Source organism: Gallus gallus, chromosome 16, assembly GCF_016699485.2.
Source record: "Gallus gallus isolate bGalGal1 chromosome 16, bGalGal1.mat.broiler.GRCg7b, whole genome shotgun sequence".
Lineage (NCBI taxonomy): Eukaryota > Metazoa > Chordata > Aves > Galliformes > Phasianidae > Gallus > Gallus gallus.
In genome coordinates, this window is record NC_052547.1 from 1755466 (window position 1) to 1781602 (window position 26137).

The 26137-nt window shown below is 53.7% G+C and overlaps 3 protein-coding genes across 8 annotated transcripts in view; 1 reads left to right on the top strand and 2 right to left on the bottom strand.

Annotated features, from left to right (window-relative positions):
* The window catches only part of MHCY4 (major histocompatibility complex Y, class I heavy chain 4), a 311182-nt gene extending 287900 nt beyond the window's left edge, over positions 1-23282 (bottom strand). Inside the window, exon 1 of the mRNA XM_046901504.1 lies at positions 23256-23282. The gene's annotated coding sequence lies outside the window, so the exon portion shown is untranslated. The remainder of the gene's footprint in view (positions 1-23255) is intronic.
* On the top strand, positions 3943-6769 carry LOC121106931 (class I histocompatibility antigen, F10 alpha chain-like). Of its 3 annotated transcripts, XM_040648783.2 has the most exons (7): positions 3943-4024; positions 4151-4411; positions 4667-4942; positions 5024-5296; positions 5380-5481; positions 5551-5586; positions 5745-6769. In XM_040648783.2, exons 1-7 carry the CDS (start codon positions 3961-3963, stop codon positions 5786-5788), a joined length of 1056 nt encoding a protein of 351 aa, XP_040504717.1. In that variant the 5' UTR covers positions 3943-3960; the 3' UTR covers positions 5789-6769. The 3 variants fall into 3 exon arrangements, with proteins under 3 accessions (XP_040504717.1, XP_040504716.1, XP_046757524.1); XM_040648782.2 differs by having other exon boundaries at positions 5380-5586; XM_046901568.1 differs by having other exon boundaries at positions 3943-4411; positions 5380-5586.
* The window catches only part of LOC121106918 (class I histocompatibility antigen, F10 alpha chain-like), a 58142-nt gene continuing 52202 nt past the window's right edge, over positions 20198-26137 (bottom strand). The window contains exons 2-8 of one of the 4 annotated variants that reach the window (XM_040648690.2): positions 23186-23384; positions 22600-22860; positions 22079-22354; positions 21711-21983; positions 21529-21630; positions 21382-21414; positions 20198-21223 (exon numbers count right to left, since the gene is read on the bottom strand). In XM_040648690.2, coding sequence (XP_040504624.2) covers positions 21030-21223; positions 21382-21414; positions 21529-21630; positions 21711-21983; positions 22079-22354; positions 22600-22860; positions 23186-23384 — 1338 coding nt within the window. In that variant the 3' untranslated portion in view covers positions 20198-21029. Of the gene's footprint in view, positions 21224-21381; positions 21415-21528; positions 21631-21710; positions 21984-22078; positions 22355-22599; positions 22861-22986; positions 23385-26137 lie in introns of those variants that run through there. The other 3 variants (XM_046901524.1, XM_040648692.2, XM_040648691.2) reach the window with 3 other exon arrangements.

Below are 26137 nucleotides of genomic sequence, written 5' to 3' on the forward strand. Positions count from 1 at the left end.
CCTCTTCGTGCCCCAATGGGAGCTGCCGAGTCCCGGCTTGACCCAGCGATGGAGCACCTGGGAAAGGAGCGGGCAGCCCTGGCGGCACAGCTGGAGGCGGTGCAGCGGTGTGAGCGGGAGGGGCGGAGCCTGCCCGCACTGCTCTGAGACCTCATGGAAGGGCTGAGAGCGGCTGGGAAGGCTCTGTGCGTGGAGATCCCTCCCTGGGGGGGTATCTCCCCGTGAGCCGAGATGTTCGCAGACCGCTGAGCGTTCCTTTCCTGTTTGTCCCTTTGCCATTCCTCTCCTGTATCGCCTTTCCACCGTGCTGTTCTTTCCCACTGTGACAGCCGCCCCATAGCAGCACCGCCCCATAGCAGCACCGCCCCACAGCCTCACCGCCCCAAAGCCTCACCGCCCCAAAGCCTCACCGCCCCATAGCAGCACCGCCCCATAGCAGCACCGCCTCAAAGCCTCACTGCCCCATAGCAACACTGCCCCATAGCAGCACCGCCCCAAAGCCTCACTGCCCCATAGCAGCACCGCCCCATAGCAGCACCGCCCCAAAGCCTCACTGCCCCATAGCAGCACCGCCCCAAAGCCTCACTGCCCCGTAGGTGCACTGCCCCGTAGCTGCACCACTCCATTGTGTCTCTACCCCATAACGTTGCCCAATATTGTCACTGCCCCATAGCATCGCTGCCTGCATGGGAACTGCTGAGTCCCAGCCTGACCCTCTGATGGATCACCTGGGAAAGGACCGCTCAGCACTGGCAGCAGAGCTGAAGGCGATGCAGCTGTGCAGCAGGAAGGGTTTGAGCCTGGCTGCACTCCTCTTAGACCCCATAGAAGAGCTGACAGCCACTGGGTGAGGATTTCTGGTTGGGGATCCCTCCTTGGCGGAGTTTTCCCCTGCGATCGTGGAGTGTTCTGAAAGGGGTGAGCAATCTGCTTCCCTTCCTCTATTGCACCTCCTGTCTGTGTGATGAAATTGACAACAAACAAAACGCTTCAGTTTCTCTCTTGGGATACGGTATAGTCGCTTCTTATTCTTTCTTTGTTTCATACATGGGAAAGCAGGGGTCAAACTCCCCCTGTTTTCCCAAATTTTCCTGTGGTACAGAACTTCAGGATGTGTTTTTAGGGTCTTGATTGAAAAACAGCACAGAAGAGAAGGGGTTGGACTGGATGATCTTGTAGGTCTTCTCCAACCCTGGTGATTCTATGATTCTATCAAGTGATCAGCAGGACATTGGAGAGGTGATTTTGTCTTCATTTTCCTGGCTGTAAAATGCTGTTATTTGGCCCTCTCCCAGCACACACACAACGTGCAGTTGAGGTCTCCCGTGCCTGGAAAGAGTTACAGAATCATAGAATGGCTGAAGCTGAAGCTGAAGGGGTCCTTCAGGCCCATGTGGTTCCAGCCCCCTGCTGTGGGCTGCTTGTCCCCCGCCAGATCAGGCTGCTCAGGGTCTCATCCAGCCTGTCCTGGGATGCTCCCGGAGGGGGGTTATCCACGGCTTCTCCCGGCAGCCTGTGCTGGGACCTCACCTTTGAGTAAAACATTACCCTCTTACATCTAACCTAAATTTCTCCACTTTTTGTGTAAAAAAAAAGTCTCTGAGGGAAGGGCTGTGCGTGGCAGGGAGCTTCACCGAGCCACGGGGCTGAAGCCTTGAGAAGTTTTGGGTGAACGTGGTGTAGAGCAAACAAAGGCGGTGACACGGCCTTTATTTGAGAAATAGGTGCTGTAGGGAAAGATATCAGAGAGAAATGAACTCACCCCTCCCAGTAACAGTTTGGAGAAAGGGGTGAGCTGAGGAACGCAGCGTTCATCCTTGTGCTGCAGGAGGAAAGGGTGGGGGGAAAGGGAGCCTGCGCAGACTCAGACAGCACTGTGCTCCCAGAGGCATCACTGAGACAGAAAGGGTGGCTCCAGCCCCCGTCCGCTCCAGGCAGTCACGTGCTCATAGAATCATAGAATCCTAGAATCGCTAAGGTTGGAAAAGACCCACAGGATCATCCTGTCCAACCATTTGCCCTACATCAATGGTTCTCGCTAAACCATGTCCCTCAACACAACGTCCAAACGCTCTTTGAACACCACCAGGCTCGGTGACTCCACCGCCTCTCTGGGCAGCCCATTCCAGTGCCTGACCACCCTTTCAGAGAAGTAGTATTTCCTAACGTCCAGCCTGAATCTTCCCGGCGCAGCTTGAAGCCATTCCCTGTCGTCCTATCACTGTCACACGAGAGAAGAGGCTGACCCCCAGCTCACTACAACCTCCCTTCTGGTAGTTATAGAGAGCAATAAGGTCTCCCCTGAGCCTCCTCTTCTCTAGACTGAACAATCCCAGCTCCTTCAGCCGCTCCTCATAAGGCCTGTGCTCCAGAGCCCTCACCAGCTTTGTTGCCCTCCCCTGGACATGCTCCAGGGCCTGGATGTCTTTCTTACAGTGAAGGACCCAAAACTGGACACAGTACTCGAGGTGCGGCCTCACCAGTGCTGAGTACGGGGGATAATTACTTCCCTGTTCCTGCTGGCCACACTATTTCTGATACAAGCCAGGATGCCATTGGCCTTTTTGGCCCCCTGGGCACACTGCTGGCTCATGTTCAGTCTAGCGTCAATCAACACCCCCAGGTCCATTTCCTCTACACAGTCTTCCAGCCACTCTGCCCCAAGCCTGTCGCGTTGCCTGGGGTTATTATGGCCAAAGTGCAGGACCCGGCATTTGGTCTTGTTGAATCCCATCCCATTGGCTTCAGCCCAGCTATCCAACCTATCCAGATCCCTCTGTAAGGCCTCGCTACCCTCAGGCAGATCAACACTTCCAGCCAGCTTCGTGTCATCTGCAAACTTACTGAGGGTGCACTCAATGCCCTCATCCAGGTCATCAATAAAGATATTAAAGAGGACAGGCCCCAGCACCGACCCCTGGGGAACACCACTCGTGACCGGTCGCCAGCTGGATTTAACTCCATTCACCACCACTCTCTGGGCCCGGCCCTCCAGCCAGTTCCTTACCCAGCGAAGAATGTATCTGTCCAAGCCACGATCTGCCAGCTTCTGCAGGAGAATACTGTGCGAGACAGTGTCAAAGGCTTTGCTGAAGTCTAGGTAGACCACATCAACAGCCTTTCCCTCATCCAGCAGACGGGTCACTGGATCATAGAAGGAGATCAGGTTGGTCAAGCAGGACCTGCCCTTCGTGAACCCATGCTGGCTAGGCCTGATCCCCCGGTTGACCTGCATGTGCCGCGTGATCTCCCTCAAGACAATCTGCTCCATAATCTTCCCCGGCACTGAAGTCAGGCTAACAGGCCTGTAGTTCGCCGGATCCTCCCTGCAGCCCTTCTTGTAGATGGGAGTCACACTGGCAAGCCTCCAGACTTCTGGGACCTCACCCGTCAACAAGGAGCACTGATAGATGATGGAAAGCGGCTCGGCTATCACCTCTGCCAGTTCTCTCAGCACTCTCGGGTGAATCTCATCCGGTCCCATGGACCTGTGGCAGTCCAGTTGGAGTAGCAGGTCTCTAACTGTTACCTCCTGAATCGTGGGGGGTTTAGCAGAGCTGAGGTGCTGCTCGTAGCCGCTGCCCTCGGGATCATTCCCCGTCCGGTGGGGATCAGTGGTGATCCTTCCCACCCCTGGGGTCTCTGTGCCTCTCTGCACCCAACCTATCCTTGCTGGGAGGAGCGTTCCGTGCCCCCCACAACGGTGGTGCTCCCATCGCGGCCCTCGACCGCGCTCTGGCGGACGGCTCCTTCCCTTCTTCCGGGGGTCGCCCCACGGTCCCGCTCGTCCCCTCCCGTCCTCCGAGCTTTCGCTTTCACTTTTGACAACCCTCGCGAGCGAGATCTGCCTGGCGCCCGGTGACGTCGCCCGCGCTCACGGACTCCATTGGCGGGGAGAGGCGGAGGCACCAATAAGGACGCGGGGCGGAGCCCGGGGTATTCGCGGAGCGGAGCGATGCGATGGGTCCGAGCGAGGCGGTGGTGCTGGGGCTGCTGCTGGGCGCCCTGGGCGCGGCGGTATGCGGTGAGTGCTGCGGGACCGGGCTGCCCCCGGCACCGGGACCCGCGGCTCCTCGCTCCCCGACGCCGGGGCTGCGTCCGCGGGACCCCCACCCGCGGCTCACGGCTCCGACGCCGTCTGTCCCCGCAGGGTCGCACTCCCTGCACTACTTCCTGACCGGGATGACGGATCCCGGCCCCGGGATGCCGCAGTTCGTGATCGTCGGGTGCGTAGATGGCGAACTCCTCTGGAACTACAACAGCCTGGGCCGGACGGTGCGGCCCATCATGGGCTGGCTGCCGCAAGAGGACCAGGAGCACTGGGATGCAGAGACCCAGAAGGCCCGGGACATTGAGCTGGATTTCTACGAGTTCCTGGGCAGGCTGCAGGTGCACTACAATAAAAGTGAAGGTGAGCGCGGCGGCAGCTGCATTGTGATGGGGCTGGGACGGGGACTCCGTGCAGTGAGGGATCCATGAGGCGTCTGCCAGCTCCACTGAGGCCTGGCCTTGCCCCACACCCAGCTGTGCTGGGCTGTCCATGTGTGGTTGCACTGTCCCTGGGCTCCTCCGATCCTGAGCCCACCCACCCCATCCCAGCCCCACAGCACTCGTGGTGCCCCACAGCCTGTGAAGCCCCTCACCCCCCACCCCTGCTATGCCTCAGGGTCTCACACACTGCAGAAGATGATCGGCTGTGACATCCTGGAGGACGGCAACATCCGAGGGTACGTTCAGTATGGATTTGATGGGAGGGACTACATTGCCTTTGATATGGACACGATGACGTTCACCGCAGCCGATGCGGTGGCAGAAATCACCAAGAGGAGATGGGAGCAGGAAGGGACGTATGCTGAGGGATGCAAGCATGAGCTGGGGACTGTCTGTGTTCAGAACTTGAGGAAATACCTTGAGCACGGGAAGGCAGCGCTGAAAAGGAGAGGTGAGGATGGGAAGGGGACCTGGGGCTGGGCTGGGTGCTGGGCAGGGGCTCAGCCTGGCCCACAACGTCACCCATCTGCAGAACGGCCTGAGGTGCGCGTGTGGGGGAAGGAAGCCAACGGGATCCTGACCTTGTTCTGCTGCGCTTATGGCTTCTACCCACGGCCCATCGCCATCAGCTGGATGAAGGACGGCATGGTCCGGCACCAGGAGACCCACTGGGGGGGCATGGTGCCCAACAGTGATGGCACCTACCACGCCTCAGCGGCCATTGATGTGCTGCCGGAGGATGGGGACAAGTACCGGTGCCGCGTGGAGCACACCAGCCTGCCCCAGCCTTGTCTCTTCTCATGGGGTGAGCTGGCAGCGTGGGGTACGTGGGGTTGGGGGGTTTGGGGGCCACCCATTCCTTTACTGACAAAGCCACTCTACCCCCAGAGCCTCAGCCCAACCTGATCCCCATTGTGGCCGGGGTGGTCGTCACCACTGTGGCTGTAATTGCTTCTGTCATTGGATTGGTGGTGTGGAAGAGCAAGTCAGGTAAAGGCCCTGACCTCCTTAGGATCGGCCCTGACATGAGCCCAATGCTGACTCTTATTCTGTCTGCAGGGAAGGAGAAGAAGAAGGGTTACGAAGCACCAGCAGGTGAGTGCCAAGGGCAGAATTGTCCCCCGCCAGTGCTTGGGGTCAGGGCACTCTGGGGCCCCTCGTTGCTTTTGGGGTCACAGTGGTGATGGTGGCATGATGCTCCATGCCCCACAGCGAGCACAGAGCCAGGGCTCACTGCTCTCCCTCCCTTGCAGGCCACGACGGAGAATCCAGCGGCTCGGCCACAACTTTAGTATGAAAGCAGGGCTCAGGAGGGGTCCCTGCGGTTGGAGCGGTCCCAGTTCCCTGCACTCCCCCGTTGGGCCCATAGCTGGGACAATACTGGGCCAACCCTCCCTGGAGAACACCCAGGGTGGTGAGTTGGGACGGGGACGTGGTCCCATATGACACCACCTCTTCACACCCGCACAGGAAGTGAACTTCCCTTCTGAGTGCTGTGTTACTTCAGCCAGCCCTGCATGCACGTGTTTGGAGTTTGTGGGTGTGTGTATCTGTGTTTGCTCAACTTCCTGCATCTCCTCGGGCTGATGCAGTGTGTGCTCCCCTGCTCACACACTGTTTCCAACAGTTAGCACATGGGTTCTGCCCTGTGCTAGGCGCTCTCCTACCATGTAGGATTATCTTACCCGGTGCCTGTGCCAACTGTACTCAAGTCGGAATGCCCCAGTCTCAACTTTGTTCAGCAGCTTTCTTTGTGAAAAGCAGCTCTCAGCGCTGTGCTCATGGCAGTCAGCCATTAGCTTCAAAACCTTGTTGGGCAGCTCATGCCTTGGATGGGTGCTGCTGACCAGGCTTTGAGCCAAGCTGGCATGGTTTTGTAATTTTGCCATTGGTATTCCACATCATAGCATCATGGACAGCCCGGGTAATTACAGGGTTAATAGTCCGGTTCTGTGGACTGACAACGATCCAGATACCTGCTTCTCAAAAGAGAAGAAAAACTGCGTATCCCAGAGGACCTCACGGTCAGTGAGGGAAGATACGGCACTGAAATCACGGGATATGAGTTGCGTGATCAGGCTCACACTCTCTCTCCGGCAGCCACGCAGAGTGCTGGGTGTGCTTCCGAGCTGTGCGCCTTCATTCAAGCAGAGCTTTCGGTTTTGGAAGCTGTCTCTTATTTTAAATGATTTATAACCCGTACTTTCAATTTGATTGTATTATATTGTGTTATCTTGCATTCCAATATCACGGTTAGTAAAATAAGTTTTCCACCTTAGATTGTGGCCACTGCTCTGTTCTTTTTCCCTCTCTGAGCCCATCTCCCATTCCCCTGTCCCCTTTCCCTTCCCATTTTTGGGTGCCAGGGGGCCCACAGGCCCACGGCCTCCCTGTCACGGGCATAGACTGATCTAGATTGAGCTAGATAACTCCGTGACAGCTTTTGGTGGAGAATGCGGGCAATCTGAAGCTTTTAACGCTAACAGAGAAAAGAAAGGATTTCTTTAAGCCGGAGACTGCCAGACTGCAAGGCATTGCTAGTGTGACCTTCATAGATGAGATTATAGTCTGGACAGTCTGCCGAACTCCGGACACTGTACCCAGTAGTTGTTGTTGTTGTTTTTCCCCCATTTTAGCAGCTACCAGCTATGAGTCTGCTCTTTATTGCAGGAGCGTTGTATAAGGGATGAAGGACAATCATGATCTTGGGAAATTATTGGCCTATAATTAACATCATGATTTCGTGCTGTGGAATTGTGTTCATGTATAACCAAATAAGGGCCCTGATGGAGACACCTGCCTGGTACCTTTATGCAATGTGGTATCATTTTAAGTTTGACACTTTCAAACCAGTTTCCAGGCTTTCTTCTCAGTTTGTCACGTGTTTTTTCAACTGCCGAGCTGGAGCTCATACTCTTGTGCATGTTATCAATCTCCTTGAATGTTTTCTTCTCCATTTGTGTTATGTGGAAGAAGTCTCCTCCAAAACCAGAGAATGCTGACTGGCAGGGAATATGGAGAGGTTTAGGAGAAATCTTAGAAGCGTGGGGACCCACAATGTCATGGCACTCCACTCTTGAACACCTGTGGGATCCCAGGAAACGAAGCCAGTATTTGAGTCAGGGATGGTGTGGCTCAGATAGATCGAAGGAGGTACGGCTTATTTGGGGCTTGGCTTGTGCTTACCGTGCTCTATGTAATACTCTTCTTGAGAGAGAGAGTTTCCAAGCTGAGGTTGAAGCCAAAGGGGGAAATCTCCAAGTCAAATCTGATCAGTCACAGGAGACACCAGTAGCAGTGTCAGCTGCCCCTGTGGAAGGCAAGAAATGGAAGTGGGTGTCCACGCGTCTGGAATGGAAAAAAGAAGCAGCAGCTGCGGAGGAGGAGGTAGAGGAAGATCCAGGCCAGGGGGCCTCCTCAGAGCCACGAAAGGCAAAAGCAAAAACCAAGAGACACGGAGAGGCGAGTGATGAAGAAGAAGTCTCTATTTCTGTTTGCCGACCTCTGAAGATGACTGAAATGCAAGGCTCAAGGAAAGAGTTTACACGGCATCCGAACGAAACCCTTGTCACCTGGTTGCTTCGCTGTTGGGACGGCGGGGCCAGTAGCTTGTCTCTGCATAGTAACGAAGCCCGCCAACTAGGAGGCATTGCCAAAGACTCATCTATTGACAGAGGGATTAGTAGATGTTTGGATGGAGCCACCACCCTCTGGGAACGAATGTTAGTAGCCGTCAGGGAAAGGCATCCCGTCAGAGACAGACTGAAGCCTGTGATGTAGAAGTGGGATACAGCTGAAAAAGGTATCCAGTATTTGAGGGAAATAGCTGTGGTGGGAATGGTGTATGACCCTAATTTTGCTCCTAACGATCCACGCCAAGGTCATGATCTGGAGAGAGTGAGAACAATGCCTGATATATGGCAGAAACTCACAAGAACAGCACCAGAAAGATACACCCCTACACCAGCAGCAACGTTTGACAGATACGAGGACCAACAGAGAAGACCCCCAGTTTTGGAATTAATTCTTACACTTCAAAACGATGAACAAAATCTACCCCCAACACACGCTTCCATTTCAGCCATCTCAGAATGAGCAAACAGACTGGATGAAGTACAAGAGCAAGTGTCTCTATTGATTAATCGTGACGAACCCGTAGTAGTATCAGAAACGTTTGATGAAGATCAGGATAAGCAAAGGGGCCTAATGAAAGAACTGATCAAGCTAATGAAAATCCACTTAATTAAATTTAGGGGATGGACCCTTCTCCTCACCCGCATCATCAAAAATCTCAGCTACTGAAGGCAAATTCTTTCCTGCTCAAATGAGGAACATTGTAGGATTGCATCGTGTATTGCCTTGTGGCGTTACCTCAGTGACCACAGAGAAGACATGAGGAAGTGGCATGACCACACTACTCCTGTACTGCGAGCACGGGTGAGAGAATTACAGAACTAATCAACCAGCGGTGTAGTTGCTCCAGTTACCACAGGTAATGAATAGAGGGGCCCTGCCCTCAGTCAGGGAGGGAGAGGGATAACAGAGTTTATTGGAATGCGCGGATCCGATGGCCTGGCACATCAGAACCACAGAAATATAAGGCTCTGGTGGATACCGGTGCACAGTCCACTCCAATGCCGTCAAGTCATGAAGGACGGAATCAATCCGTATTTCTGGAGTGACTGGGGGCTCTCAAGAACTGACTGTGTTGGAGGCCGAAATAAGCCTCACTGGTAAAGACCAGCAAAAACACCCTATTGTGACTGGCCCAGGGGCTCCATGCATGCTGGGTATCGATTCCCTCAGAAGGGGGTATTTCAAGGATCCCAAGGGGTATCGATGGGCCTTTGGAATAGCTGCTGTAGATACAGACAACATTCAGCAGCTGTCTGTTTTGCCTGGCCTGTCAGAAGATCCGTCTGTTGTGGGGTTGCTGCGAGTAAAAGAGCAGCAGGTACCGATTGCCACAAAAGCAGTGCACAGACGGCAGCACTGCACCAACAGGGACTCCTTGCTCCCCATTCATAAGTTGATTTGTCAGCTAGAGAGTCAAGGACTGATCAGCATAAAGCACTTGCCTTTTAACAGCCCCATATGGCCAGTGCGTAAAGCCAGTGGAGAACGGAGGCTGACGGTAGACTACCGTGGCCTGAATGAAATCGCACCCCCGCTGAGTGCTGCTGTGCCGGACATGTTAGAACTGCAATATGAACTGGAGTCAAAAGCAGCCAAGTGGTATGCCACCAGTGACATTGCTAATGCCTTCTTTTCCATTCCTCTGGCCACAGAATGCAGGCCACAATTTGCCTTCAGCTGGAGGGGCACTCAGTCTACTTGGAACTGTTTGCCCCAGGGGTGGAAACACAGCCCAACCATTTGCCATGGGTTAATCCAAACTGTACTGGAACAGTCAGTGCTCCTGAGCACCTGCAGTACATTGCTGTATCGCCCCACACAACAATGCCATCAGAGAACGTTTTTTGAGAAAGGAGAGCAAATAAGCCAGACCCTTCTGCAAGCTGGTTTTGCTATCAAGCGAAGCAAAGTGAAAGGACCTGCCCAGGAGAGTCGGTTCCTAGGCAGAAAGTGGCAAGATGGGCGCCGTCACATCCCAGCAGATGTGATGGACAAAATCACTGCCGTGTCTCCGCCCATTAGTAAGAAAGAGACACAATCTTTTCTGGGTGTAGTGGGCTTTTGGAGGATGCATGTTCCAAACTATAGCCTTATTGTAAGCCCCCTGTATCAGGTGACGCGGAAGAAGAATGATTTTACATGGGGTCCTGAACAGCAGCAGGCTTTTGAGCAGATCAAACATGAGATAGCCCGTGCCATGGCCCTGGGGCCAGTACGGACGGGACAAGATGTAAAGAACATCCTCTACACTGCTGCTGGAGAGAAAGGTCCCACCTGGAGCTTGTGGCAAAGAAGCTCAGGGGAGACCCGAGGCCGACCCCTGGGATTCCGGAGTCGAGCATACAGGGGGTCTGAAGAGTGTTACACCCCAACTGAGAAGGAAATCTTAGCCGCGTATGAGGGGGTTAGGGCTGCTTCCGAAGTAGTCGGTACGAGACGCAGCTCCTCCTGGCACCTCGACTGCCGGTGCTGAACTGGATGTTTAAAGGAAAGATTCCCTCCACCCATCATGCTACTGATGCCACTTGGAGCAAGTGGATCGCACTGATTACACAACAAGCTCGAATGGGGAACTTCAGTCATCCAGGAATCTTAGAGGTGATCATGGACTGGCCTGAAGGTAAAAAGTTTGAAACATCACCAGGAGAAGAGGTATCACGTGCCAAAGAGGCCCCACCATATAATGAACTACCAGGAAATGAAAAGAAATATGCCCTGTTCACAGATGGATCGCGTCGTATTGTTGGGAAGTATCGCAGATGGAAAGCTGCTGTGTGGAGCCCCACACGACAAGTTGCAGAGGCCACTGAAGGAAAAGGAGAATCAAGTCAGTTTGCAGAGGTCAAGGCTGTCCAACTAGCCTTAGATGTCGCTGAACGGGAGGGGTGGCCAGTGCTTTATCTTTATACTGATTCATGGATGGTGGCGAATGCCTTATGGGGGTGGTTACAGCAGTGGGAGCAAAATAACTGGCAACGGAGAGGTAAACCTATTTGGTCTGCTGAACTGTGGAAAGACATTGCTGCCCGAATGAAGACTATGGTGGTAAAGGTGTGTCATGTAGATGCTCATGTGCCCAAGAGTCGGGCTACGGAAGGACAGAAAAAAAACCATCAGGTAGATCAGGCTGCCAAAATTGAGGTGGCTCAAATAGACTTGGACTGGCAGAACAAGGGTGAATTATTTCTAGCTCGGTGGGCCCATGAGACCTCGGGCCATCAAGGGAGAGATGCAACGTATAAGTGGGCTAGAGACCGAGGGGTGGACTTAACTATGGATGCTATTGCACAAGTTATTCATGACTGTGAAACATGCGCCATAATCAAACAAGCCAAGAGGATGAAACCTCTCTGGGAGGAAGGGCGATGGCAAAAGTATAAATATGGGGAGGCGTGGCAGATTGACTATATCACCTTGCCACGATCCTGCAATGGTAAGCGTTATGTGCTCACCATGGTGGAAGCGACCACTGGGTGGCTTGAAACATATGCAGTACCCCATGCTACCGCCAGAAACACCATATTAGGTCTGGAGAAACAAGTTCTGTGGCGACACGGCACCCCAGAAAGAATTGAATCAGATAATGGGACTCATTTTAAAAATTCTCTTAGAAATACTTGGGCCAAAGAACATGGCATTGAATGGATTTATCATATCCCCTATCATGCACCAGCTTCTGGTAAGATTGAACGATACAATGGGTTGTTAAAAACTATGCTGAAAGCAACGGGCGGTGGAACATTGAAGCACTGGGAGAAGCATCTGGCAGAAGCCACCTGGTTGGTCAACATCAGGGGATCTATCAATCGTGATGGTCCCACCCATTCCAGCTCCCTACATACCGTAGAGGAAGATAAGGTCCCTGTAGCACATGGAAAGAGCACGTTGGGAAAAGCAGTTCGGGTCCTTCCAGCCTCTGGAAAGGGCAGACCTCTCCGTGGAACTGTTTTTGCCCAGGGACCTGGCTCCACTTGGTGGGCGATGCAGAAAGATGGGGATGTTCAATGTGTACCACAAGGGAATTTGATGTTGGGGGAGTGCAGTCAGTGGTTCTATGTATATGTATTAAGCATGATATAATGATGTAGAATAAGGGGTGGAAGCATTTGTCACGGAGTTACCTAGATAGATCTGTGCCCGTGACAGGGGGGCAGTAGGCTTGCGGGCCCTCCTCCCCCCTGGCTTCCCAAGAAAAAAACGAAGCAGCGGCAACAATCTAAGAAGGAGAACTTATTTTACTAACTATGATGTTGGGATACAAGATGACACAATACAATACAATCTAATTGGGAGTAAGGATAATAAACCAAATGAATGAGGGAGAGAGCGAAAGAGCGATAGAGAGGGAGAGGGAGAGAGAGTGAGAGAGTTTCCGAAACCGAAAGCCTTACTTGATGAAGGCGCCCGGCTTGGAAAGCACACCCACTCCTCTCCCGGCAGCAAACAAAAGTGAAGAAGAACCGCGCGCAACCAGATGACGCATCTTCCGTGATGTATCTTCCTTCTCTGACCGTGAGGTCCTCTGGGATACGTAGTTCTTCTCTTTTGTCCATGATGTTATGATGTGGAATACCAATAGTGAAGTTACAAAACCATGACACAATTTGACCACTGACTTACCATGAGGTGACCGTTGGGAACCATGGAGATAATATGGGGGGAGACGGGGTTTGATTGAGGGACAAAGAGGAGGCTATGGGATGGCCAGAGGGTAGTTGTGGAGATACACTTGAGTCCCCCAGTCTTCCCTTCATAGTGATCTCACTAGTGTGGGCAGAGCCAGAAGTGACGGATGTCTTCATCTCTGACACTGTGGTGGTGAACACTCACATGAGGGCCAGATCCAGTGCCCATCCAGGGAAATGCCCAGACATGTCTGTATACACACAGACAGAACTGGTAAAAAGAGGAGATTTTGGTTCAGGCAGTCCATTTCACCCACTGCCTCGAACCTCCTCCTAGTGATAAGGCAAGTAGCTGCACAAGGTGGATCATCTCTTACAACAGGTAGCTGAGCTGCAAAAAGCAGTTAAAAGGCCTTGTGGTATTGGACAGAGGTAGATGGGTGGTTTAACAATACTACTGCAACCATAGACAACAGCGAGGAGGCACCCTGGTCCCTGGTGACTCCCAAAAGCAGAGCTCCACTTCAGGCCTCACCCTGCAGCTTGGAACAAGCAGGGATCTCCTCTAGAGATACCTGCACCTCAGCTGCCTTTTCTTCTCTGACGTGTCTGGTGGGACAGCTCTCACGATTGGAATGCTGACATTTGTTGGAAGGACAGCCCAGCAAGGTGAGGCAATGGAGTTCATAGAATCATTAATGTTGGAAAAGATGCTCTAAGGTCTAGGGCAATCCCCCACCAAAACACGTCACCAAATACTACATCTATCCTTTCCTTAAACATCTCCAGACACGGTGACTTCACCACTTCTTATCTCCCAAGAGAAGAGGCCAAATCCCACCTCACCACAACTTCCTTTCAGGGAGTTGCAGACAGCAATGAGGTCTCCCCTCATTCTCTTCTTCTCCTCACTCAACACTTCCCGTTCCCTCAGCTGCTCTCCATAAGATTTACACTACAGACCTCACGGCTCCATTGCCCTTCTCTGGACCCATTCCAGGCCCTCAGCATCCTTCCTGTTGTGAGCGGCCCAACACTGAACACAGCACTTGAGGTGCGGCCTCAGCAGTGCTGAGTACAGAGGGACGATCACCTCCTGCTCCTGCTGGCTGCACTATTGCTGATACAAGCCAGGATGCCATAGGCCTTTTGTCCTCCTGGGCACACTGCTGGCCCACGTTCAGCTGCCTACAGACCAAAGCCCCCTCACGGTTTTATGATTTTTGGTCATCGGTATTCCACATCACAACATCATGTACCACACCGGGAGTTAAAGAGTTAATGCTCCAGTTCCATGGATCCTGGATAGATCTGGGTGTCCTCTTCTCAGAAGGGAAGAACTACATTCTACATACCCCAGCGGACTTTGTGCTATTCTGTTTCCATTTGCTGTTCAGAGGTAAAGATAAAACTGTTTGCACATCATGAGACATTCCCTTCTTTCTCTTCTGCTTGGCCTGGCTTGATGTCTCGTCTGCCTCAGCATGAGAGGAAGGCGTTCTCCCTCCCCTTTTCCATATCTCCCTTTCCCTTTTCCCGGGGCCTGGGTCTGCAAGCACCAAACTGGGCCGAACCAGCCCGTAAATCATTGACAAACCCCCAGGTTTGTTTCCTCTGCTCAGCTTTCCAGCCTCTCTGCCCCCAGCCTGTAGCAATGCCTGGGGTTGTGTCCAGAGTGCAGGACCTGGCACTTGGTCTTTGTGAACTTCAGCCCGATGGCCCCAGCCCATTGGACAGTCTGTCCAGGTCCCTCTGCAGGGCCTTCCTACCCTCAGGCAGGTTGACACTTGCCCCTAACTTGGTGTCATCTGTAAACTTTCTGATGATGCACCCAATGCCCTCATCCAGATCGTCAATAGAGACATTAAACAGGGCAGGACCCAATACTGACCCCTGAGGCACACCAGTGGTGACCGGTCACCAGCTGCATTTATCTCCTTTCACCACCACTCTCTGGGCCTGGCCATTCAGACAGTTCTTTACCCAGCAAAGAGTGTACCTGTGCAAACCTCAGGATGCCAGCTTCTCCAAGGGAATACAGTGGGAGACATTGTCAAAGGCTTTGCTGAAGTCAAGGAAGGCAATGACAACAGCCTTTCCATAATCCACCAGGCAGGTCACTCGATCACAGCAGGAGATCAGGTTGGTCAAGCAGGACCTCCCTTTCATGAACCCATGCTGGAAAAGCCTGATCCCATGCTCTGAGTTGCCCTTCCCTTCTTCCTCGGGACATAAACTCTCTTTTTCTCCCAGAGTCTCGGCAAAAGTTCCCTCATCAGCCACAACGCTCTCCTTCTCCACTGGCTCATCCTGTGGTGCACTGGCATGGCCCCTTCCTCAACCTTTAAGAATTCCTTCTGGAGATGTGTCCAGCCTTCCTGGACACCTTTACCCTTCAGGAATGACTCCCAAGGGACCCTCCCATGGTGGTTTAACCTGGCAGGTGGATCAGCACCACACAGCTCTTTGCTCACTCTCCCCTATTCCCAGTGTGATGGGGGAAAGAATAACAAACAAAACAAAGTCGAACTGGAGGGTTGAGAGAAAACTATTTACTAAGACAGAGAAAAGGATAATAATTACAACAAATGTATAAAACAAGCGATGCACAAGCAATTGCTCACTACTCCCAGAACAACACCCAGCTAGCCCCCAAGCAGCGGGACTGAGCAAAATGAACTCCCACCCCATTCAGAACTCCTTCTGCTTGATCTCATATGCCACGGAATATCCCTTTGGCCACTTTCAGTCAGCTGTCCTAGTTCTCTTCCCTCCCAGCAGCATGGCTCCTTTGCTGCAAATGGCCTTGGTTCTGGACAGCACTGCTGAGCAGCAACTGCAAACGTTGGCAACAATGTTTTCCTCCTGGAACCAAAACATAACATCATGCCAGACACACTCAAGAAAACAGTTCAATCCCAGCTGAAACTCAGACAAAGCTGCTGATGGGCGGGGAGGTCTGGGTGTCGGGGCTCATCTGCCTGGCACTGTGGCCCTTCTACTCCCTGCGCAGTGCAGAAGGTGAGCAATGAATGGGGCAGTGGAGGGTGTGCTGATGGCTATGGCCACACTGACCTCATCTCACAGTGTATCAGGGCGCCCCATGCTCACCACACCAGGAAATGTCCGACTCCCCCAACCCTGTTGCTCTTCTTCCTGGCAGCGGGGTTCCTCCCGGCCTCAATCACCTCTGCAGACCCCTGTTAGTCTCTCTCCGGCAGTTCCCTGCCTGTCATGTGCTGAGGAGCCCAGAACTGAACACAGTGGTCCAGATGTGGCCTCACCAGGGCAGAGCAGAAGGGGAGGATCACCTTCCTCAGTCTGATGGTCACACTCATTTAATGCACCCCAGGATTATCCAGGTCCTTCTCCTCAAACCTCCTTTCCAGAGGATACTGAGAAGCAGTGTCAGTGCTGCTGCAAATTCCACATCCATGCTAGCAGCAAGTGGCCGAGGAGGAAGCTGCGCAATCTTCCTACCCGAGTGGCCGCCCATCCCGGCACACGGCACTCACCCCACCGCGGGTCTAATTCGACGTGTTTCCAGCACACAACGCTCTGAGCTGCCGCCTTCTCGGCATGGAGCTTACCCGCTGCATCCTTCCCCGCTCTCGTTGCCTTCCGTGTCAAACCGCTGTGGCAACTCTCGAGCATCCCGCTGCCTCCATGTCGAACCGCTGTGGCAACTTGTGCGGCTTTCCCGGGTCCCTGTTCGGGCGCCACTTCAAGGAAGGCGGCCTGAATGAATCCACGCGTCTTCACAGAAGTACTGGTGGAAACTCCTCTAATCCTTTATTGCCCGAATCAGCTCATACTTATACAGAAATACAGGGTACACACGGCAACTTATAATTGGTTAGCACACAGAAATCACGTGTCTTGCTTGCTAGCTATTGGTACAGCATTAATCATCACACGGTACTTTTCACTGTTCTTCGCATTCCACTGTCTTGATCTCTTCCCAGGCTAGCTACCCCCTTATCTTAACTGAAGCCTCAGTTTGTCTTCCTGCTTTGACAGCTTCAAGGTCTCACAGCCTGGGTTGTGCACATAGCACTCAAGCTCACAACTCCTTGCTCCCTGAGCCACTCTCCTACAGGCTATACTTTGGAACGCGCATTCTCCAAAAGCCCACCACACCCAGAAAAGATTGTGTCTCTTTCTTACTGATGGGCGGAGACACGGCAGTGATTTTGTCCATCACATCTGCTGGGATGTGACGGCGCCCATCTTGCCACTTTCTAACTAGGAACCGACTCTCCTGGGCAGGTCCTTTCACTTTGCTTCGCTTGATAGCAAAACCAGCTTGCAGAAGGGTCTGGGTTATTTGCTCTCCTTTCTCAAAAAGCGTTCTCTGCTGTATCGCCCCACAGAAGGATGCTGTCAATGTACTGCAGGCACTCAGGAGCACTGTCTGTTCCAGTACAGTTTGGATTAACCCATGGCAAATGGTTGGGCTGTGTTACCACCCCTGGGGCAAACGGTTCCAAGTAGACTGAGCGCCCCTCCAGCTGAAGGCAAATTGCGGCCTGCATTCTGTGGCCAGAGGAATGGAAAAGAAGGCATTAGCAATGTCACTGGTGGCATATACCACTTGGCTGCTTTTGACTCCAGTTCATATTGCAGTTCTAACATGTCTGGCACAGCAGCACTCAGTGGGGGTGTGACTTCATTCAGGCCACAGTAGTCTACCGTCAGCCTCCGTTCTCCACTGGCTTTACGCACTGGCCATATGGGGCTGTTAAAAGGCGAGTGCGTTCTGCTGATCAGTCCTTGACTCTCTAGCTGACAAAGCAACATATGAATGGGGAGCAAGGAGTCCCTGTTGGTGCAGTGCTGCCGTCTGTGCACTGCTTTTGTGGCAATCGGTACCTGCTGCTCTTTTACTCGCAGCAACCCCACAACAGACGGATCTTCTGACAGGCCAGGCAAAACAGACAGCTGCTGAATGTTGTCTGTATCTACAGCAGCTATTCCAAAGGCCCATCGATACCCCTTGGGATCCTTGAAATGCCCCCTTCTGAGGGAATCGATACCCAGCGTGCATGGAGCCCCTGGGCCAGTCACAATAGGGTGTTTTTGCCAGCCTTTACCAGTGAGGCTTATTTCGGCCTCCAACACAGTCAGTTCTTGAGAGCCCCCAGCCACTCCAGAAATATGGATTGATTCTGTCCCTTCATGACTTGAGGGCATTGGAGTGGACTGTGCACCGGTATCCACCAGAGCCTTATATTTCTGTGGTTCTGATGTGCCAGGCCATCGGATCTGCGCAGTCCAATAAACTCTGTTATCCCTCTCCCTCCCTGACTGAGGGCAGGGCCCCTCTATTCATTACCTGTGGTAACTGGAGCAACTACACCGCTGGTTGATTAGTTCTGTAATGCTCTCACCCGTGCTCACAGTACAGGAGTAGTGTGGTCATGCCACTTCCTCATGTCTTCTCTGTGGTCACTGAGGTAACGCCACAAGGCAATACGCAATGCAATCCTACAATGTTCCTCATTTGAGCAGGAAAGAATTTGCCTTCAGTAGCTGAGATTTTTGATGATGCGGGTGAGGAGAAGGGTCCATCCCCTTTAACTAAGTGGATTTTCATTAGCTTGATCAGTTCTTTCATTAGGCCCCTTTGCTTATCCTGATCTTCATCAAATGTTTCTGATACTTCTACCGGTTCGTCATGATTAATCAACAGAGACACTTGTTCTTGTACTTCATCCAGTCTGTTTGCTAATTCTGAGATGGCTGAAATGGAAGCGTGTGTTGGGGGTAGATCTGGTGCTGTTCTTGTGAGTTTCTGCCATATATCAGGCATTGTTCTCACTCTCTGCAGATCATGACCTTGGCGTGGATCGTTAGGAGCAAAATTAGGGTCATACACCATTCCCACCACAGCTATTTCCCTCAAATACTGGATACCTTTTTCAGCTGTATCCCACTTCTACATCACAGGCTTCAGACTGTCTCTGACGGGATGCCTTTCCCTGACGGCTACTAACATTCGTTCCCAGAGGGTGGTGGCTCCATCCAAACATCTACTAATCCTTCTGTCAATAGATGAGTCTTTGGCAATGCCTCCGAGTTGGCGGGCTTCGTTACCATCCAGAGACAAGCTACCGGCCTCGCCATCCCAACAGCGAAGCAACCAGGTGACAAGGGTTTTGTTCGGATGCCGTGTAAACTCTTTCCTTGAGCCTTGGATTTCAGTCATCTTCAGAGGTCGGCAAACAGAAATAGAGACTTCCTCTTCATCACTCGCCTCTCCGTGTCTCTTGGTTTTTGCTTTTGCCTTTCGTGGCTCTGAGGAGGCCCCCTGGCCTGGATCTTCCTCTACCTCCTCCTCCGCAGCTGCTGCTTCTTTTTTCCATTCCAGACGCGTGGACACCCACTTCCATTTCTTGCCTTCCACAGGGGCAGCAGAAGGCACTGCTACTGGTGTCTCCTGTGACTGATCAGATTCGACTTGGAGATTTCCCCCTTTGGCTTCAACCTCTGCTTGGAAACTCTCTCTCTCCAGAAGAGTATTACATAGAGCACGGTAAGCACAAGCCAAGCCCCAAATAAGCCGTACCTCCTTCGATCTATCTGAGCCACACCATCCCTGACTCAAATACTGGCTTCGTTTCCTGGGATCCCACAGGTGTTCAAGAGTGGAGTGCCATGACATTGTGGGTCCCCACGCTTCTAAGATTTCTCCTAAACCTCTCCATATTCCCTGCCAGTCAGCATTCTCTGGTTTTGGAGGAGACTTCTTCCACATAACACAAATGGAGAAGAAAACATTCAAGGAGATTGATAACATGCACAAGAGTATGAGCTCCAGCTCGGCAGTTGAAAAAACACGTGACAAACTGAGAAGAAAGCCTGGAAACTGGTTTGAAAGTGTCAAACTTAAAATGATACCACATTGCATAAAGGTACCAGGCAGGTGTCTCCATCAGGGCCCTTATTTGGTTATACATGAACACAATTCCACAGCACGAAATCATGATGTTAATTATAGGCCAATAATATCCCAAGATCATGATTGTCCTTAATCCCTTATACAACGCTCCTGCAATAAAGAGCAGACTCATAGCTGGTAGCTGCTAAAATGGGGGAAAAACAACAACAACAACTACTGGGTACAGTGTCCGGAGTTCGGCAGACTGCCCAGACTATAATCTCATCTATGAAGGTCACACACTAGCAATGCCTTGCAGTCTGGCAGTCTCCGGCTTAAAGAAATCCTTTCTTTTCTCTGTTAGCGTTAAAAGCTTCAGATTGCCCGCATTCTCCACAAAAAGCTGTCACGGACTTATCTAGCTCAATCTAGATCAGTCTATGCCCGTGACAGGGAGGCCGTGGGCCTGTGGGCCCCCTGGCACCCAAGAATGGGAAGGGAAAGGGGACAGGGGAATGGGAGCTGGGCTCAGAGAGGGAAAAAGAACAGAGCAGTGGCAACAATCTCAGGTGGAAACATTATTTTACTAACCGTGATATTGGAATGCAAGATAACACAATATAATACAATCAAATTGAAAGTACGGGTTATAAATCATTTAAAATAAGAGAAAGCTTCCAAAACCGAAAGCTCTGCTTGAATGAAGGTGCACAGCTCGGAAGCACACCCAGCACTCTGCATGGCTGCCGGAGAGAGAGTGTGAGCCTGATCACGCAACTCATATCCCGTGATTTCAGTGCCGTATCTTCCCTCTCTGACCGTGAGGTCCTCTGGGATACGCAGTTCTTCTTCTCTTTCGAGAAGCAGGTATCTGGAAGGTTGTCAGTCCACAGAACCGGACTATTAACCCTGTAATTACCCGGGCTGTCCATGATGCTATGATGTGGAATACCAATGGCAAAATTACAAAACCATGCCAGCTTGGCTCAAAGCCTGGTCAGCAGCATCCATCCAAGGCATGAGCTGCCCAACAAGGTTTTGAAGCTAATGGCTGACTACAATGAGCACAGCGCTGAGAGCTGCTTTTCACAAAGAAAGCAGCTGAACAAAGTTGAGACCGGGGCGTTCTGACCTGGGTACAATTGGCACAGGCACCAGCTAAGATAATCCTACATGGTAGGAGAGCGCCTAGCACAGGGCAGAACCCATGTGCTAACTGTTGGAAATAGTGTGTGAGCAGGGGAGCACACACTGCGTCAGCCCGAGGAGATGCAGGAAGTTGAGCAAACAGAGATACACACACCCACAAACTCCAAACACATGCATGCAGGGCTGGCTGAAGTAGCACAGCACTCAGATGGAAGGTTCACTTCCTGTGCGGGTGAGAAGAGATGGTATCATGTGGGGCCACATCCGCATCCTGACTCACCACCCTGGGGGTTCTCCAGGGAGGGCTGGGCCCAGTATTGCCCCGGCCGTGGGCCCAACGGGGGAGCGCAGGGAACTGGGACCGCTCCAACCACAGGGACCCCTCCTGAGCCCCCGTTCCACACTAAAGCTGTGGCCGAGCCGCTGGATTCTCCGTCGTGGCCTGCAAGGGAGGGAGAGCAGTGAGCCCTGTCTCTGTGCTCGCTGTGGGGCATGGAGCATCATGCCACCACCACCACTGTGACCCCAAAAGCAACGAGGGGCCCCAGAGTGCCCTGACCCCAAGCACTGGCAGGGGACAGTTCTGCCCTTGGCATTCACCTGCTGCTGCTTCGTAATCCTTCTTCTCCTTCCCTGCAGACAGAAAGAAGTGTCAGCACTGGGCTCATGTCAGACCATGGGCATTCCCAAGGGGGTTCAGGCCCCACCTGCAGTTCCCGCTTTCTCCCCCCAGCTCTCTGCTTTTACCTGACTTTCTCTTCCACACCTCCAATCCAACGACAGCAGCGATGACAAACACAATGGTGACGACTGCCCCAGCCCCACCGGGGATCAGGTTGGGCAGCGGCTCTGGAGGAGAGCGCCGTTGTCAGGAAAGGAAGGGGCGGCCCCCAAATCCCAACCCCACATGCCCCACGCTGCTAGCTCACCCCATGAGAAGAGACCAGGCTGGGGCAGGCTGGCGTGCTCCACACGGCACCGGTAGTTGTCCCTGTCCTCCGGCAGCACATCAATGGCAGCCGAGGCGTGGTAGGTGCCATCCCTATTGGGCACAATGCCCCCCCAGCGAGTCTCCTGGTCCCGGACCATGCCGTCCTTCATCCAGCTGATGGCAATGGGCCGCGGGTAGAAGCCGTGAGCGTGGCAGGACAAGGTCAGGATCCCGTCGGCCTCCTTCCCCCACACTCGCACCTTGGGCCGCTCTGCCGATTGGTGACGTTGTGGGCCGGGCTGAGCTCCACACACTGAGCCCCTGCCCCACACCCAGCCCAGCCCCAAGTCCCCCTCCCATCCTCACCTCTCCTTTTCACTGCCGCCTTCCCATGCTCCAGGTATCTCCTCAAGTTCTGAACGCAGACAGTCCCCAGCTCATGCTTCCATCTCTCAGCATACGTCCCTTCCTCCTCCCATCTCCTCTTGGTGATTTCTGCCACCGGATCCGCCGCAGTGAACGTCATCGTGTCCATATCAAAGGCGAGGAAGTCTCTCCCATCAAATGCATACTGATCGTACCCTCGGATGCTGCCGTCCTCCAGGATGTCACAGCCGATCATCATCTGCATCGTGTGAGACCCTGAGGCACAGCCAGAGTGATAGGTGAGAGGCTTCTTGGGCTGTGGGGCACCGTGAGTGCCATGGGTCTGGGGTGGGGTGGGTGGGCGCAGGAGCAGGGCAGCCCAGGGACAGTGCCACCACACATGGACGGCCCAGCACAGCTGGGCGTGGGGCACGGCCAGACATCAGTGGGGCTGGCGGACACCCTCGGCACACAGAGCTCCTGTCCCAGACGCATCGCGCTGCAGCTTCCCCCACGCTCACCTTTACTTTTGTTGTAGCGTTCCGGCAGCCTGCTCAGGAACCAGTCAAAATCCCGCTCACCGCCCTGGGCCTTCTGGGTCTGCACAGCCCAGTGCTCCTGGTCCTCCTGCGGCAGCATCTCCACGATGGGCTGTGCAGTCCTGCTCTTACTGTCGTAGATACCGAAGATTTTGTCGTCCACGTACCCGACGATCACGAACCGCGGCATCCCGGGGCCGGGATTCGTAATCCCGGTCAGGAAGTAGCGCAGGGAGTGCAACCCTGCGGGGACAGACGGCGACAGAGCCGTGAGCCGCGGGTGGGGGTCCCGCGGAGGCAGCCCCGGCGTCGGGGAGCGGGGAGCCGCGGGTCCCGGTGCCGGGGGCAGCCCGATCCCGCAGTACACACCGCACACCGCCGCGCCCAGGGCGCCAAGCAGCAGCAGCAGCAGCAGCAGCAGCAGCAGCAGCAGCAGCAGCAGCAGCAGCAGCAGCAGCAGCAGCAGCAGCCGCAGCCGCAGCCGCAGCCGCAGCCGCAGCCGCAGCCGCAGCCGCAGCCGCAGCCGCAGCCGCAGCCGCAGCCGCAGCCGCAGCCCCAGCACCACCACCTCGCTCGGACCCATCGCACCGCTCCGCTCTGCGGAGACCCCAGGCTCCGCACAGCTTCATAAATGGTACCTCCGCTCCTCCCGGCCAATGGAGTCCGTGAGCGCGGGTGACGTCACCGGGCGCCAGGCAGATCTCGCTCGTGAGGGTTGTCAAAAGTGAAAGCGAAAGTTCGGAGGACAGGAGGGGACGAGCGGGTCCCTGTGGCGACCCCGGGAATGAAGGGAAGAAGGGAAGGAGCCGTCCGCCAGAGCGCGGTCGAGGGCCGCGATGGGAGCACCACCAGTGTGGGGCACGCGGAACGCTCCTCCCAGCAAGGATAGGTTGGGTGCAGAGAGGCACAGAGACCCCAAGGGTGGGAAGGATCACCATTGATCCCCACCCGACAGGGAATGATCCCGAGGGCAGCGGCTACAAGCATCACCTCAGCTCTGCTAAACCCCCCACAATTCAGGAGGTAACAGTTAGAGACCTGCTACTCCAACTGGACTGCCACAAGTCCATGGGACCGGATGAGATTCACCCGAGAGTGCTGAGAGAACTGGCAGAGGTGATAGCCGAGCCGCTTTCCATCATCTATCAGTGCTCCTTGTTGACGGGTGAGGTCCCAGAAGTCTGGAGGCTTGCCAATGTGAATCCCATCTACAAGAAGGGCTGCAGGGAGGATCCGGCGAACTACAGGCCTGTTAGCCTAACCTCGGTGCCGGGGAAGATTATGGAGCAGATTGTCTTGAGGGAGATCACGCGGCACATGCAGGTCAACCGGGGGATCAGGCCTAGCCAGCATGGGTTCACGAAGGGCAGGTCCTGCTTGACCAACCTGATCTCCTTCTATGATCCAGTGACCCGTCTGCTGGATGAGGGAAAGGCTGTTGATGTGGTCTACCTAGACTTCAGCAAAGCCTTTGACACTGTCTCGCACAGTATTCTCCTGCAGAAGCTGGCAGATCGTGGCTTGGACAGATACATTCTTCGCTGGGTAAGGAACTGGCTGGAGGGCCGGGCCCAGAGAGTGGTGGTGAATGGAGTTAAATCCAGCTGGCAACCGGTCACGAGTGGTGTTCCCCAGGGGTCGGTGCTGGGGCCTGTCCTCTTTAATATCTTTATTGATGACCTGGATGAGGGCATTGAGTGCACCCTCAGTAAGTTTGCAGATGACACCAAGCTAGCTGGAAGTGTTGATCTGCCTGAGGGTAGCGAGGCCTTACAGAGGGATCTGGATAGGTTGGATAGCTGAGCTGAAGCCAATGGGATGGGATTCAACAAGACCAAATGCCGGGTCCTGCACTTTGGCCACAATAACCCCAGGCAACGCGACAGGCTTGGGGCAGAGTGGCTGGAAGACTGTGTAGAGGAAATGGACCTGGGGGTGTTGATTGACGCTAGACTGAACGTGAGCCAGCAGTGTGCCCCGGGGGGCCAAAAAGGCCAATGGCATCCTGGCTTGTATCAGAAACAGTGTGGCCAGCAGGAACAGGGAAGTAATTATCCCCCTGTACTCAGCACTGGTGAGGCCGCACCTCGAGTGCTGTGTCCAGTTTTGGGCCCTTCACTGCAAGAAAGACATCGAGGCCCTGGAGCGTGTCCAGAGGAGGGCAACAAAGCTGGTGAGGGGTCTGGAGCACAGGCCTTATGAAGAGCGGCTGTAGGAGCTGGGGTTGTTCAGTCTAGAGAAGAGGAGGCTCAGGGGAGACCTTATTGCTCTCTATAACTACCTGAAGGGAGGTTGTAGTGAGCTGGGGGTCAGCCTCTTCTCTCATGTGACTAGTGATAGGACGAGAGGGAATGGCTTCAAGCTGCGCCGGGAAGATTCAGGCTGGACGTTAGGAAATACTACTTCTCTGAAAGGGTGGTCAGGCACTGGAATGGGCTGCCCAGAGAGGCGGTGGAGTCACCGAGCCTGGTGGTGTTCAAAGAGCGTTTGGACGTTGTGTTGAGGGACATGGTTTAGCGAGAACCATTGATGTAGGGCAAATGGTTGGACAGGATGATCCTGTGGGTCTTTTCCAACCTTAGCGATTCTAGGATTCTATGATTCTATGAGCACGTGACTGCCTGGAGCGGACGGGGGCTGGAGCCACCCTTTCTGTCTCAGTGATGCCTCTGGGAGCACAGTGCTGTCTGAGTCTGCGCAGGCTCCCTTTCCCCCCACCCTTTCCTCCTGCAGCACAAGGATGAACGCTGCATTCCTCAGCTCACCCCTTTCTCCAAACTGTTACTGGGAGGGGTGAGTTCATTTCTCTCTGATATCTTTCCCTACAGCACCTATTTCTCAAATAAAGGCCGTGTCACCGCCTTTGTTTGCTCTACACCACGTTCACCCAAAACTTCTCAAGGCTTCAGCCCCATGGCTCGGTGAAGCTCCCTGCCACGCACAGCCCTTCCCTCAGAGACTTTTTTTTTACACTAAAAGTGGAGAAATTTAGGTTAGATGTAAGAGGGTAATGTTTTACTCAAAGGTGAGGTCCCAGCACAGGCTGCCAGGAGAAGCCGTGGATAACCCCCCTCCGGGAGCATCCCAGGACAGGCTGGATGAGACCCTGAGCAGCCTGATCTGGTGGGGGACAAGCAGCCCACAGCAGGGGGCTGGAACCACATGGGCCTGAAGGACCCCTTCAGCTTCAGCTTCAGCTTCAGCCATTCTATGATTCTGTAACTCTTTCCAGGCACGGGAGACCTCAACTGCACGTTGTGTGTGTGCTGGGAGAGGGCCAAATAACACCATTTTACAGCCAGGAAAATAAAGACAAAATCACCTCTCCAATGTCCTGCTGATCACTTGATAGAATCATAGAATCACCAGGGTTGGAGAAGACCTACAAGATCATCCAGTCCAACCCCTTCTCTTCTGTGCTGTTTTTCAATCAAGACCCTAAAAACACATCCTGAAGTTCTGTACCACAGGAAACTTTGGGAAAACAGGGGGAGTTTGACCCCTGCTTTCCCATGTATGA

What these genes read in the sequence shown, in the direction of transcription:
- LOC121106931 (XM_046901568.1), top strand. Translation starts at nt 3,961, where the DNA reads ATGGGTCCGAGCGAGGCGGTGGTGCTGGGGCTGCTGCTGGGCGCCCTG. An exon ending in GGCAGCGCTGAAAAGGAGAG is followed by an intron (nt 4,943 to 5,023) that starts GTGAGGATGGGA and finishes ACCCATCTGCAG; the next exon opens with AACGGCCTGAGGTGCGCGTG. An exon ending in GGGTTACGAAGCACCAGCAG is followed by an intron (nt 5,587 to 5,744) that starts GTGAGTGCCAAG and finishes CCTCCCTTGCAG; the next exon opens with GCCACGACGGAGAATCCAGC.